The sequence below is a fragment of the Panicum hallii genome, chromosome 1 (genome assembly GCF_002211085.1).
Source record: "Panicum hallii strain FIL2 chromosome 1, PHallii_v3.1, whole genome shotgun sequence".
In the NCBI taxonomy this organism is placed as follows: Eukaryota; Viridiplantae; Streptophyta; class Magnoliopsida; order Poales; family Poaceae; genus Panicum; species Panicum hallii.
The window spans coordinates 56253855-56268081 of NC_038042.1; the positions used below are offsets into that span (position 1 = coordinate 56253855).

Below are 14227 nucleotides of genomic sequence, written 5' to 3' on the forward strand. Positions count from 1 at the left end.
CTTGTGTTTTACTTTGTACCCCGGATCCGTGCCGTCGCTATGCACTTTAGCAGACTTTCTCATGTGTTTTCGTTCACAACTAGGACCTGGTGAATTGACATCGCAGCCATGGTTATCTTGCTCTGAATCTTATTAGTATGGTGTGTATCCGATGAAGTGAATTCACAGACTTCACCTCAAACTATTTGCAATCGATCAAAATAGGTACTCCTGGTATAAGTTCAGTTAGCATTTCATACCATCGTAAGAAAGACCTGCTTGTTCTTCATTCGGCCATAAATTGGGAGCCAAATGGTTCGATGACTAAACAGTGTGTAAATGAAGAAATTATGCAACCATTATATGTGTGTGTCATGGTTCAGAGCCAAGCTGCAGCAGCTTTGTTAACAATTTTTTTTCCTTTTTGATTGGAGCTTTGTTCACAATTTAAACTTTTGACTGAATTTTGAGACCGTAAAAATCAGTTAATGCTTAAAGTAGTGCTATATGCCTTCCTCTCTTTAATCTGTCTGATCAAAACAATTCAACTTACCCCTATGCAGCAGAGAAGTCAAATGTGAAAACTTCATATCAATTATCTTGATATGAATTCAGGCAGTCGGCTAAGGAAAAGCCATGCATCGATCTGACTTCCTTCTTGATGGAAAGCGAGGAAGGCCGGACAGAAATTTTGTAATGACAGCAGTTTCATCGATGTGACTCGAGAGGTCGGCGGGAGAAAACGATGACATTTGACGACTTTTTACGTGCACGCAGTGAAGAAAAAGGGGATCAACAATCAACCACGAAGACTCGGAAATGCACGCACTCTAGATGGAAAATAGAAAGGCGGCGATTTGGTCAAAGCTTTTGAAACAACACGGAGTATACATCTGGTTACAACAACATGCTGAACTGAATGAGGGAAAACCTGTTCAGCTTGCAGGGAGCATTCATCATTTTCGCCATTTCGAGAAGATTTGGAACATCTAGATTGTCTAAGGAGATTGTGCTTATAATAACTTCTCGATTTTGATTTTATATTGCGCACCCAAGTGTTTGAAGTTTGATCTCTGATATTGATCAGCAGGAATGATCGGTCAGCAATTCCTGCAGATATGAACTGTCTGAGGGTGGATCGATGTTTGGATTTCACTATATGTATTTCCCCGCAACCGCGATATTTTGCATTATTTGTTGGCAGTTTATACATAAATGTGATTCTCTGCCCTGTCGTTCTGAATTTTGAAAACTTTTGTATTTACGAATGTTGTCGACAAAACATGCGTTTGCAAAGCGAGGCGGCGGCAAAAACATGAGGCTCAAACAAACTCATGGGCCGCCTCTCGCTCGTGGGCTGTGTGCCTTGGCAGATCTCTGCCCACCCGAGTGGGCTTCGGTTTTGTCCCAAGCGACCGCAAATGGGCTGTGCACTCGAGCGCGAATGCTCTCGGCCCATCCACTCTCCTGCGCTTCGGCTTTGTTGCCGGTGAAACGAAAAAGTGCTTTTTACCTCTGAACTTTGATGAATTCATCTTTCTTTTTAGATAATAAAACTGTCCATATGTATTCCTCGAACTCGTGATACCTCACATTTGATCTCCCTAGCTAATTTCTCTTAGTGGTTTTTCTTCTTTTCTTTTATATATATTTTAGCTGAATTTGTAAAAAATTATAGTAAATAAAAAATATCATAAAATAGAAAATTTAAATTTAATTGGACCCAACATGAGTAGATCTATATAGTGAACGTATGATATGATATAATTTAGTAAAAAAATTTATTATACTTTTAGATATATATAGTTTTCTAAGAGTAATTTATAGCTACAGTTTCCGTGGTCCAATTATGGTAAAATTTTTATGGTGGACAAATCATTATATACTTAAGCTGTAGTAAAAATTTTATTCTCGTTAGATCTCATGTATGCTAGAGCAAATAAGAGTTTTTGATATATTTTGGAAGAGTTTCTGATATATTAGTTACTCAAGTATACATGATCCAATGAATATAAAATATTTACTGTAGCTTAATAATATATGATTAACCCACCACAAAATTTTTATTATAATTGGATCTGAAAACTGTAGTTATGAACTAATTACATAATATAGAAAAATATATATCTAAAGGTGTCGGTACATACAGACAGGGGTACCTCCTGCTAGGGTGTCCAGGCCCTTGGTGTCTCATAATCCATAATTTCCCCCTCGCCTTCTGGGTGACGTGGCATACGGCCCGGGCCTGTCAGCTGGGACCGCGGTCTCAGGACCCTCCCTGAGCTCTAAGAGGTCCGGGGCCTCCGCGCACCCAGGAAGGCAGGAGGGCTCTCGGATTGCCCCCGCGACCCCGGACTCCCCAGGAGGTCCGAGGCCGCCACGTGTGATGGCCAGGCCATCACATGCCAGGCCACTCCGATCCGGCCACGGGGGCCCGGACCCCCTTTCCCCCGGGAAGGGGTCCGGTGCCGCCACGGGCCGCTCTGAGGAGGGTGCGGAGTTGGCCCTGCCACGTGCCTGCGGCTGAAGGCCCTCCGCGGGTCTCCACCCCACCTACCAGCATTTAATGCGGTAGCTGGGTCGTGCGCACCCAAGTCAAAAAGAGCGGCCAGCCACTGACACACGGGGCAGATAACCTGACACCACGGTAAGCCCGCCTGATCTGAAGGCGGCGCGTCGTATCACCGTGCACAGTGCGCGGGCTGTGTGCAGTCCTGTCACGGCGCTGCGCGCGTGATGATGGCCTGTAATAGGCGAGCCACGGCGTGCGCTGTAACAGTGCATGCGCGCCGGGTCAGCGCTGCTTCACCGCCTGACGGGAGGTTCCATCCCAACAGTGACAGCACGGCTACACTGTTGTGCAGCGCTGACGCCGGACACTGTGCAAGACAAGGCTGTACACGGCTGTATCCTGACTGTGGATACGCACATCAACTTCTCGATTGAGAGGACTACGGAGAGGAGCTGGAGATGAAGATCTCTATATCTCTCATAGAACAGGCTCCTGTAGGCCGGACCCACATGTCGGGGTCCCGCTCAGTGTAAGCACTCCCCTTGGACTATAAAAGGGAGAGTGCACTCGTTAGAAAAGGGGGGGTTCAGACAGACACACACACGAACAAAAACTAAGGTGCATCCGTGCTCACACAATCAATACAACTCCGAAGTGGACGTAGGGTATTACGCTCCGGCGGCCCGAACCACTATAAATCTTCGTGTCCTTCCTGCGTTCATCTGTCCACCGATCGAGCGCTCCTAAGTCTCCTCCAAACCCATCCTTAACTAGGATTAGACGGGTGCTTTCCGCCACCCGGCTGGAGAATTCCTCCGACAAAAGGTATAACAAAACTTTTTTATTAAATTATATCATTGTTATCGCCATAATTTGACTGGGCCAAGGGATGGGCCGAGAGCGGAAATCATCGTAATGATCTGCGAATCGACGTCTGCGCGAACATGTCAAGGGCCGGGATGGCCATATATCTAATAAGGATAGTTTAAATATAGTAAGTTAGAGATTGCATCATAATCAGTTAGGGTTAGTTAGAAAAGATAAGTCTCCGGACTATAAATATGTATCGTGAGATTCAATAGATCAATCAATCAATCATTCGCAACAAACTCTCAGCGCATCGCCACCCCTTTCTCAAGGGTCTCTCCAGGTAATTGACATGCTGCTCCGAGCATGCTTCGCATGGTCGGGGCAGCATTGCGTTTACCTATTTATCTTTGTGTTTCTCGTACTGAAGCGTTGTTGATGGCGAGTAACACTAGTTATTTTAAACGATTATGATGCCGCATTGGCTTTAAATAGTATATCCATGCTCTGCTTGCTGTTCGTAATCATTTAGCTGCCCTTATGCGCAATCCAGGTGCACGAGCAGCACCGTGCTCTGTTCTTGCTTAGCAGATCTAATCTGTTATGGTAATTCTTTGTTCTACAAGGAATTGGTTTAATATCCGTATGATCTTTATGGTAATCTAAGGAGGGATTGTTCCAGAATTCGACTTGTTAGTTGGTTTTTAGTTCTCTTTTTAGGTTACCGTCATGTCATCTTTCATTTTCGTTAGGCTTAACTACGCGTAGGATATTCCGGTTACACAGTGAAAACCCTTACTGTCGTGGATTGGATTATCTTGGTAATTACGGAGCATGCTTTTATCTTTTTCTATCGGATTTGTACAAGACGCTTAAATATTAATAGATCCGATCTGTTAAACGGGGCAATCGGCTTCTTTTAGCCGTTTCTGAGAGGTACTCGAAGTCCAACCTGATATGAAAACAGGTTTCACCTAGTGCAGAGGCTCCATCATCTCTTCTAGCCGATCTTGGGAGTCATGTTAAGAGCCGCTCGCGGCTCGGACTAATGTTTGATATGGCTGTGCATGCAGGGAAATAGCTGATAACGACTTCTACACCTTCCTGATCAGGTATAGGTCAGGTGGCACGCCTAACACTTCACCAAGCCACGTGTGTCGGACTTCTGAGCCGTTGACCGAGAGACCGGGACCCAACAGCAGTTCCGGAAGCCTCCCGCCTCCTCGTATTGCCTGTCGCTGCTCACCGGTGAGTTTTGACCGACAACAATCATATCATATCTTCACTGTATAGATTACTTATGTCGAGCACTTTCCATTTTATGATTCTTTTTATTTACTATTATTTTTTTAAAATTTAACTAAAATAAATATAAAAAAGAGATTGCATGTGCCATATCGCGAGTTCGAGGAGTCAGCACACGCAGATTCGTGCGAAAGGATTCTTTTTTTCCGGTGAAATCCCATCCCCATTTTGACACAAGAGAGCGCACACATCGCCGGGCGCACCTCCGGGCGCCTCGCCGCTGTGGTAATCGCAATTCCCAATTCTCCACACCCTCCTACGCAGGCCGCCCTCATCATCTGCGCCGACCTCCGAATCCACCACCGTCCTGCTTGCCCCCGGTTCCCAAACCCCATGATGAACCTCCCTTCCAGGCTCCGCCATCTCCGCTGCCTTCTCGGGGCCGCGCCCTTGCCAACCCTTGGCGCCACACACTCCCCCAATCCATCCTCCTTCCGACCGCCACACCTCACCAGAATCCTGCCGCTGCGGTTCCATCCACCAATCCTCCCAGCGCGGCGGCTCTTCTCCGAGCACGCCATCCTCCCCACTCACCTCCAGGACGAGCGCTTCGCCGCGCTTTCGGATAGCATCTATGATGCCGTCATTAAGACGGAGGCGGAATCCAGCGAGGGCACGGAGGCCGCTCTCGACGCGTTGGGCGCCGAGCTGACTACCCCGCTCGTCGCCGACGTGCTGCACCGCCTCCGCTACGAGGAGAAGCTGGCGTTCCGGTTCTTCGCTTGGGCGTCGCACCAGGATGGGTACAGCCACGAACCGGCCACTTACAACGACATCATCGACATCCTCTCCGGCACGCGGTACAAGAGCCGCCAGTTCGGTGTCCTCTGCGATGTGCTCGACCACATGAAGCGCCACGGCACGAGGTCGGTGCCGGTTGAGGACCTGCTGGCGATCCTGCGCGCCTACACGGAGAAGCACCTCACGCACATGAGGAAGCTGGCCAAGAAGCGGCGGGTTCGGATGCGTACGCCGCCAGAGACCGACGCGCTCAACGTGCTGCTGGACGCGTTCTGCAAGTGTGGGATGGTCAAGGAGGCAGAGGCGGTGTTCGGCCGCGTGAAGAGGAGGTTGCTGGGTAATGCCGAGACATACAGTATCCTGTTCTTCGGGTGGTGCCGAGCGAGGGACCCCAAGAAGGCCATGAAGGTGCTCGAGGAAATGATTCAAATGAAGTACAACCCGGAGAGTTTCACCTACATTGCAGCCATCGATTCGTTTTGCAGTGCTGGATTGGTGTCAGAGGCAAGGGAGTTGTTTGAGTTCATGAGGACTGAGGGATCAATGATATCGTCACCCACAGCCAAGACGTATTCGATTATGATTGTTGCACTAGCAAAGGCTGATCGGATGGATGAGTGTTTTGAACTGATTTCGGATATGAGAAGTTGTGGGTGTATGCCTGATGTATCGACTTATAAAGATTTGATTGAAGGGATGTGCTTGGTGGGTAAACTGGATGCTGCCTATCGTGTGTTGGAGGAGATGGGGAAGGCTGGATTTCCTCCAGACATTGTCACCTACAATTGCTTTCTTAAGGTTCTTTGCAGTCTTCGAAAGGCTGATGATGCACTTGAACTTTGCGAGAGAATGATAGAGGCGCATTGTGAGCCCAGTGTTCATACCTATAATATGCTGATGGTGATGTTCTTTGAGATGGGAGAGGCACATAGAGCATTAGATATCTGGCATGAGATGGACAGACGAGGATGTAAACGTGCTATTGATACCTATGAAATAATGATTGATGGTCTGTTTGATTGCGGAAGAACAGAAGATGCAAGTGCTCTTCTAGATGAGGTTATAAACCGTGACATGAAACTTTCATACAAGAAGTTCGATGCTATAATGCTGCGGTTATCAGCTGTAGGTGACCTTGGTGCGATACATCGATTGTCTGAGCATATGAGGAGATTTTACAATGTTGCGATGTCAAGACGATTTGCAATCACTCAGAAGAAGAAGAGCATAGGCCAGAGAAGGAAATGAGTACCGTTACTACAGATGCTGTGGTTTCTTGTTACTGTGGATAATCAGGAGCTTATTCAAAGGTAACTGATGCTGTGGTTTCTCTGATTTTATTACCATCTATTAGTGGTCAATATATTAAAAATGTGATGTAGCTTGTGGCCTAGACATGGTGCTTATGTTGTTCATGCAATCTTTTTTTACGGTAAATTGTTCATGCAATCAGCAGTACATCTAAAGTGGCAAAACAAATAGAATATTTCAATCAAGTTCTTTTCTTATGGTATATCTTATCCCACACTTGCTGCCTTACTGATAAGCTTGTTTGGTACAGTGACCTCTCCTCACCCAAAAGGAAGTGCAATGCCTGTTGGAACTGTAATTGAATCTATGTATATATAGAAATACCAATATGAAGTAGGATATTTGTCTTTCATTGCGTGGAATACTAACCTGGATATGCCATTATGTAATATCCTTATCCAATATTCTAATATTTGCTTACAGAATAGGAGTGTTCCTTTGTTTTTCAATGTATTAAGGATCATTTAGGGTTAATTTCATGGCTTAGTAGATGGTTTCTTCAGGACCCAGACACCTGGTGTTTTAAAAATGTGTTCACTTGACTAGTCGCAATTAGTTGGGTGACACAATGAGTTCCTGTCATTGATTTTAAGACCTAATCTTTACTGAAAGATAAGTAGGCAACTGTAATTATTTACTCTGTCGTTTCAGACTGACATCACCAATTGAACTATCATGGAGCAATAGGCATGTATGTTATAGGGGGCTTGGAATGCCTAATGTTATGTAGCCAAGCTACTCAAGATCTGGATGGTCAAATTTTTCTAAGATTGACCAGATATATGAGAGTTTTGGATTTAAACTGGAGGGAAGTGGAACCTTCCTTGAATTAAAACTCTGAGGATTTAGGACAAGAAAGAGTTAAACTGGATAACTGCTAAGCCAATAGTTTTTTTTGTAGAAAATTTTGCAATAAACATTCGTGCTTTGCAACAGCAGAACAAATAAAAAAACATATGTGTATAAAATGTTAATATGAGATGTCAGAGGAAAGTACTGTTATGTGCAAATGAATCAAGACAATAAGTAAATCTCCAATAATCAGGCACAGGGCAAGAGTGTGTAATAAGACAAAGTATAGTGGTAGAGTGGTGGTCAAACCATCAGCACCAAATCTAATGTTTTCTGTAGTAGAGACAAAATCTTAAGGTGCTAGGTAGCATATGTGCTGGTTCAACCTGCAATTTGGTGCAAAAGGATACTGTGAAAGTCATTACTTTTTTCTTGCCGATTTTATTAGTTAGACTAGTGAAGGATGTAACTTGCAGTCCTTTGGTCATTGTTTTTCAGTTTGGTTTTGCTAAGCAGGAGTTATCTTTATCCTAAACATGGTTTCATTTTGCAGGGTGGTTGATGTATGCCAGCACACATTGTTGGAGCAATCTGGAGTGCAAGAAGCACTGCATGAACTCATTCATTTGTTGAATTGAACCACGGCTGTGAGTATCATTGCATTTGAATTTAGATAACATGTACAAGGTAACCCCCAACCCCACCCTTTTTGTCGCTACATGCACAATACACCGATCCACTAGTGCTGGAAATATTATCTGCACTCTTATTTTGTTTGAATCCTGTGAAGCAGGCCTCTTTTATGGCCTTCTTGTTCATGTGGGACCCTTTTGTTCCTTATTACGATCAAACGAAACATGTACTGTATAAGCCTAATTCCTGCATTAAACATGTGACCTGCACCAAATTCCTCAACTCTTGTCTACATGTTTCTCAATATCAATTTTTTGGGTTATTTCAAAACTCAGCTGCTCCAGGAAACATTTTACTGATAGCTTGTTACAAGTTTGTTTTCCCTAAAATGGGACGGAGTTGCACCCTTTCCTCTATTAGTAGTGTGATTGTATGTAGAGGGTGACAATGACTGAAATTTGGTCGTTTTGGCTAGTGTCCAAAGTTGAAACCTAACTGTAGTATATTTAGTGTGTGCACTGAAGCTGCATCATAATTGTGATGCTAATTGTGGCTACAGATGCTAAACTAGTAAATAAAAATATGCACTCTAGCAATCACAAAAGAGAAAAGTGAAACAAACAAACGACTTTAGTGCTGACCAAGAAATTTGGTAGACCTCTAATATCAGTATAACTGAACCAAGATTCGACCACTGGTGCGAGTAGATAGATGGACTAATGGTTTGGTAATGTATCAGCTATCGGGTAACTAGCATTAAGGTTCATCAGGCTTAACTTAATGTTCAGGCTTGTACCTCCGTACTTGCAGGAAACGGCTACTGGTTATCTACAACATATCGTGCCAAAAGCCAAAGGCTTATGACCAGCGTGTCTCTCTGGTTCTTGTTCAGTTGCTGTACCAAGCAATCAAGGACTCAAGGCTCTGAGCCTGTGAGCTAGACTTGCTGCACAGCCTTTCTCCAGCTGAGAACCTGGAACGCACCGTGCCAAGAAACCCTGGAATTGATAACTGTCCATCGGGTCTTTTCACAAAAGAACCTCCGGTCCCATCCATCGGATGCCTTCAAGCGAGCGCAGGTGAAGTTCTCTGAAGTCGAGACCTTGCGGGGGTCCGGCCGAGTGCTTCGGGTGTCGCGATGTTTCAGGAGTCCCGAGGTTAAAATATGGCCGTGGGCTGTGGCTCTGACGGAAAAGATATCTCCGGTTTCCCGTCCGGCCGCCCCTGCCCCTTGCCGTGCGTGATTCTCCGAGCCAAGCAGCTGTCTGACGCTTCAGTCTGTGAAATCTGCATCTCTTTTATTTTTCCTTTTGGCTACCTCTATTCTCGCAGAGGAATCTGTATGCAGTAACCACATGTGGAAAGAATAGGAACCAAAACATGCCATTTTTTTTTCCTTGAACGCTAAAATTCCCTATCCTTAGGGTGTGTTCGTTTGGCATTAGACCCCTCTAAAATTTTTAGAGTGCTCCCCCCCTCTAAAATTTTTAGAGGAATCGCAGTCTTATTAGAGGCTGAATTAGAGGGCTGTTCGGTGCCGGATCTCTAAAGTTTAGATGTTTCGGGTTTTAGAGGGGTGAAACGAACACACCCTTAATATGCCACGTTTTATGGTTTGCTCTATGCTGCAAAAATTCATCACCAATATGAACTGAAGACATAAGGCATTTGGGAAGAAAAAAATAAAACATGAACAAGCGACACGGCCGTGCCATTTACGCGGTGATGAACTTGAACCAAGAAAGTGAGAAAAAACAAGAACTAGACCAGATCCTACAATCTTCCCTTTCGATAGCAGCGTGGTGCGGCGAGCACCTGCTCCGCTCTGCTGTCAATCAGACGCCGAGCCGCCCCGGGCGGAGAGCACGGCGACCGTGCTCGGCCGGCTCGTGGGCTGCACGGGACACATCGGTGCGCGCGGCACAGGAGTGAAGCGAGCAAAGACCTCGCCGTTGTAGCCGAACAGTGGGCGGCCCGGGGCCCGGGTGTTGTGCATGATTGAGCGCTCAACAGTATCGCCCTGCGTGACAGGAGGAGCCATGCCTTTCAGCAGTGCCTCACCTGTCACTGTAGCTTTCAACAGCTCGTCGTACGAGTCAAGGCTCAAAGACCCAGCTCGAATACGTACCTGGTCTCAGTGGTCTGTACAGTAGAAGTATTGAACTACCTCATGATTCTCCCGGAGTTTCTGAACTCCCAAACGGCCCTGCCTGAAAGTCGGGTGCTAAAACATTCCTTGCCATTTCTAGTGCCAAAACACACACAGTACATGAGAGAAGAAGCAAGAGGTGGTTACTGCTGGTTAAAGAGGGACATAAACCTGTGCGTGCGTGTTACCATCGTTGAGGTAGTAGCAAGGAAAGGCTACTAGTAGTCCTGTACGCTTGCTGCCGAGACGGCGCCGGCCGGGATGGGCTACTGCTACGACCGTGTGACAAGAGCACTGGAAGCCTACGAGCTTTCGCCGAGAGGAGAAAGGGACAAGCCCCCCATGCTTTGCTATGCTCCCAGTGCCAGGCTCCCGTGCGTAGCGAGTAGCGGAATGGTGCATCGTCCTGTTCCTTTCTCCGGCATCGTCGGCCGCCGTTAGCATCCGATCTGATCGCCGTTGGCTTGACGTTGGGTTCTCTCTTTCCGATCCCAAACCGGAAGCAGCCAAACGGAGGGGGAGAGGAGGGAGGGCGATGGAATAAAAAGGCTTCTTCGATCGCTGCCTGCGCTGCGTCCCAGTCCACCTCGCTCGCTCGCTCGGCTCTCAGATCTAATCATTATTTAATCCTTTTTTCCAGTCTCACATGAGCACTCCCCACTCGTCCTCCACCACCTCCGCACCCCACCGCGCCTCCCCTCCCCAGATCCCCCAATCCCTAACCCTAGCAGCGCTCACGGCGTCCTCCGCCTCGCCCTCGTCCTCCTCCGCGTCCGGCATGCGCGATGCGGCGGAGGACGACTCCGACTCGCCGCCCTCGCAGATGTCGGAGGACGACCCCGGCGGGGGAGGGGGCGGCGGCGACAGGTGGGAGCCGGATCTGAGGGGCGGCAACGGCGGCGGCGGGAGGTGGGCGCCGCCGGACCAGGTGCTGGAGAACGTGCTCGAGAGCGTGCTCGAGTTCCTCACCGCCGCGCGGGACCGCAACGCCGCCTCGCTCGTCTGCCGCTCCTGGTACCGCGCCGAGGCGCAGACGCGGCGCGAGCTCTTCATCGGCAACTGCTACGCCGTCTCGCCGCGCCGCGCCGCCGAGCGCTTCGGGGGGCTGCGCTCCGTCGTGCTCAAGGGCAAGCCGCGCTTCGCGGACTTCAGCCTCGTGCCCTACGGCTGGGGCGCCTACGTCTCACCCTGGGTGGCCGCGCTCGGGCCCGCGTACCCGCGCCTCGAGCGCATCTGCCTCAAGCGGATGACCGTCTCCGACGACGACCTCGCGCTCGTCGCCAAGTCCTTCCCGTTCTTCAGGGAGCTCTCGCTCGTGTGCTGCGACGGCTTCAGCACGGTCGGCCTCGCCGTCGTCGCCGAGCGCTGCCGGTACGTCGCCCTAGCACTCAACTTTTCTATTGTTGCACACGAGCTGAATCTAAGCGGCTTGCGGTATCCGGATGAGTATTTTACCAGCTTTCCTCGCTTTGGGAGGGTATCATACTATGCCATTCGTGCATTTGTTCAATCCTAGCAGCACCACGCAATTCCGCCTTATTTAATGTGGACGCCTAGCCCTTTACGCTTTTCAGTTTTATTGGTCCGACCGCGCCATGGATCAGAATCTGATCTCGCCGAGCTTTTATGGCCGTATTGGTTTCTGATCGCTACTCGTCTTCCTGTCAAAATTACCACCAATTCCTTATTTTTTTGTTCTTGATGTTCTATTCACCGAGCTCGTGACACCTGGTACTGTCACAGTCGAATCTTGCCGTGGAAAGCCCTCTGATTTCTACTGGTAAAGTTTAATATTCATCTTTTCCATTTACCCCTAGGTCCTTGGCAAATAGTCTCGCTAATTAAATTGGTTACACCCAGAGTTGGGGTACTTCCAGTTGCACGCTGTCTGCTTTCCATTATTGGGGAATAGGAGCACTAATAGCAGCATTTAAGTGTAGCACTGGTGTCTCACAGTCACGGTTGGTGCTTTTGATTTTGTAGGCATCTTCGAGTGCTGGATCTCATTGAAGATTACGTTGAGGATGAGGATGACGAGCTGGTGGATTGGATCTCCAAGTTCCCAGAGTCCAACACCTCTCTGGAGTCACTTGTCTTCGATTGTGTTAGCGTCCCATTCAACTTTGATGCTCTGGAGGCACTGGTTGCACGGTCACCAGCTCTGCGCCGGTTGCGTGTGAATCACCATGTGTCAGTAGAGCAGCTGCGACGTTTGATGGCAAGAGCGCCCCAGCTCACGCACTTTGGAACTGGTGCATTCCGATCTGAGGCTGCCCCTGGTGGGGGTTTGTCTGTGACTGAGCTTGCTACATCTTTTGCTGCATCCAGGTCCATCATTTGTCTATCAGGCTTCCGGGATGTTAATCCAGAATACCTCCCAGCAATCTACCCAGTTTGTGCCAAGCTCACTTCTCTGAACTTTAGCTTTGCAAGCCTAACCGCTGAGGAGCTCAAACCAGTTATTCGCAACTGCATCAATCTTCGCACTTTCTGGGTAAGCTGCCTTCCAGTTTCACATTGATGCATATACTAGTTTTTATGTTAACTGGCAGTTGAGATTTAGGCATTGATGTTTCAATTTCTTATTCTAGGTTCTTGATACGGTGGGCGATGAAGGCCTTCGGGCTGTGGCTGATACATGCTCAGATCTCCGTGAGCTGCGAGTTTTTCCTTTGGATGCCTCTGAAGATTCTGAGGGCTCGGTCTCAGATGTTGGTCTTCTAGCAATCTCAGAAGGCTGCCGGAAGCTAGAATCGATCCTCTACTTTTGCCAGCGGATGACAAATGCAGCAGTAATTGCTATGTCCAAGAACTGTCCTGATCTTGTGGTGTTCCGCCTCTGCATTATGGGCCGCCACCGCCCTGATTGGATCACCAGGGACCCCATGGATGATGGTTTTGGTGCAATTGTGATGAATTGCAAGAAGCTCACCAGACTTTCAGTCTCTGGCCTGCTTACTGATAAAGCTTTTGCATACATTGGGAAATATGGGAAGCTAATAAAAACTCTGTCTGTTGCCTTTGCTGGGAATAGTGACATGTCCCTCCAATATATATTTGAGGGATGCACCAAGTTGCAGAAGCTTGAGGTCAGAGATAGCCCTTTTAGTGACAAGGGATTGCTCTCAGGACTGAACTACTTCTACAACATGAGGTTCTTATGGATGAACTCATGCAGGCTGACTATGAGGGGGTGTAAAGATGTAGCTCAGCAAATGCAAAATTTGGTGGTTGAAGTAATCAAGGACCACTCTGATGATGAAGGAGAGGCTGAGATTGTTGACAAGTTGTACTTGTATCGGTCACTGGCAGGACCAAGGAATGATGCTCCTCCATTCGTTACCCTCTTGTAGTAGTCCTATTGGAAGAACAGTTCTACTGTACCCACCAACATGTTTGTTCAATTATTCCTCATGAAGTTTTTCAGAGCCAGCGAGGGAATGCGGATGATTTTCAAATTGCCGCTGGAAAACTCATGTCAATCAAGTAAGAAGCTGCCGGTTATTCTTTTCACTTGATCTTCATTGATTGTTGGGCTGGCATGGTGGCATTCCGAGTTGGGGCAGTTGAAGAGCACATCCAGAGCAAGGCATCGGAGCGCGGCGCTGATCATACAGTATAGCAATGATGAGTAGGGACTGATTGCACAGGGACTGACTGCACACTGACTCCAGTCAGCAGGCTTTGGATGGTTCTTCGGCACTCAAGTCTTGGAGCTACTTGTATCTTGCCATCTTCCGATTTATTTTCTGCTCAGACCAAGGAATGGCAGTGCTACCTATGTCCGAAGCATCAATGTTTCATCGGCCATTATGTTTTAGATGATCCAAAACTCGGCTACCCTATTTTTTTTCTCCCCTTTTCCACGTTTTTAGCACTCTTGAGTTATTTTTGTAGACCCGTAGACCATTATCCCTTTTCTTGGATCTCCACCATCTGCTATTTTTAATCAAGAAGCTATTGGAGGAATTTGAAATTTCATTGGCATTGTTTGGTTT

The 14227-nt window shown here is 47.6% G+C and overlaps 2 protein-coding genes across 6 annotated transcripts; both read left to right on the top strand.

The window, feature by feature from the left end:
* Positions 1-4721: 4721 nt before the first annotated feature.
* On the top strand, positions 4722-9497 carry LOC112890627 (pentatricopeptide repeat-containing protein At1g73400, mitochondrial). Of its 5 annotated transcripts, none has more exons than XM_025957494.1 (3): positions 4722-6654; positions 8001-8134; positions 8869-9497. In XM_025957494.1, exon 1 carries the CDS (start codon positions 4937-4939, stop codon positions 6590-6592), a length of 1656 nt encoding a protein of 551 aa, XP_025813279.1. In that variant the 5' UTR covers positions 4722-4936; the 3' UTR covers positions 6593-6654; positions 8001-8134; positions 8869-9497. The 5 variants fall into 5 exon arrangements, with proteins under 5 accessions (XP_025813279.1, XP_025813275.1, XP_025813292.1 ...); XM_025957490.1 differs by having other exon boundaries at positions 8891-9497; XM_025957507.1 differs by having other exon boundaries at positions 8001-8094.
* Positions 9498-10460: 963 nt separating this feature from the next.
* On the top strand, positions 10461-14227 carry LOC112894848 (transport inhibitor response 1-like protein). Its single transcript, XM_025962680.1, has 3 exons — positions 10461-11600; positions 12213-12723; positions 12821-14227. Exons 1-3 carry the CDS (start codon positions 10876-10878, stop codon positions 13580-13582), a joined length of 1998 nt encoding a protein of 665 aa, XP_025818465.1. The 5' UTR covers positions 10461-10875; the 3' UTR covers positions 13583-14227.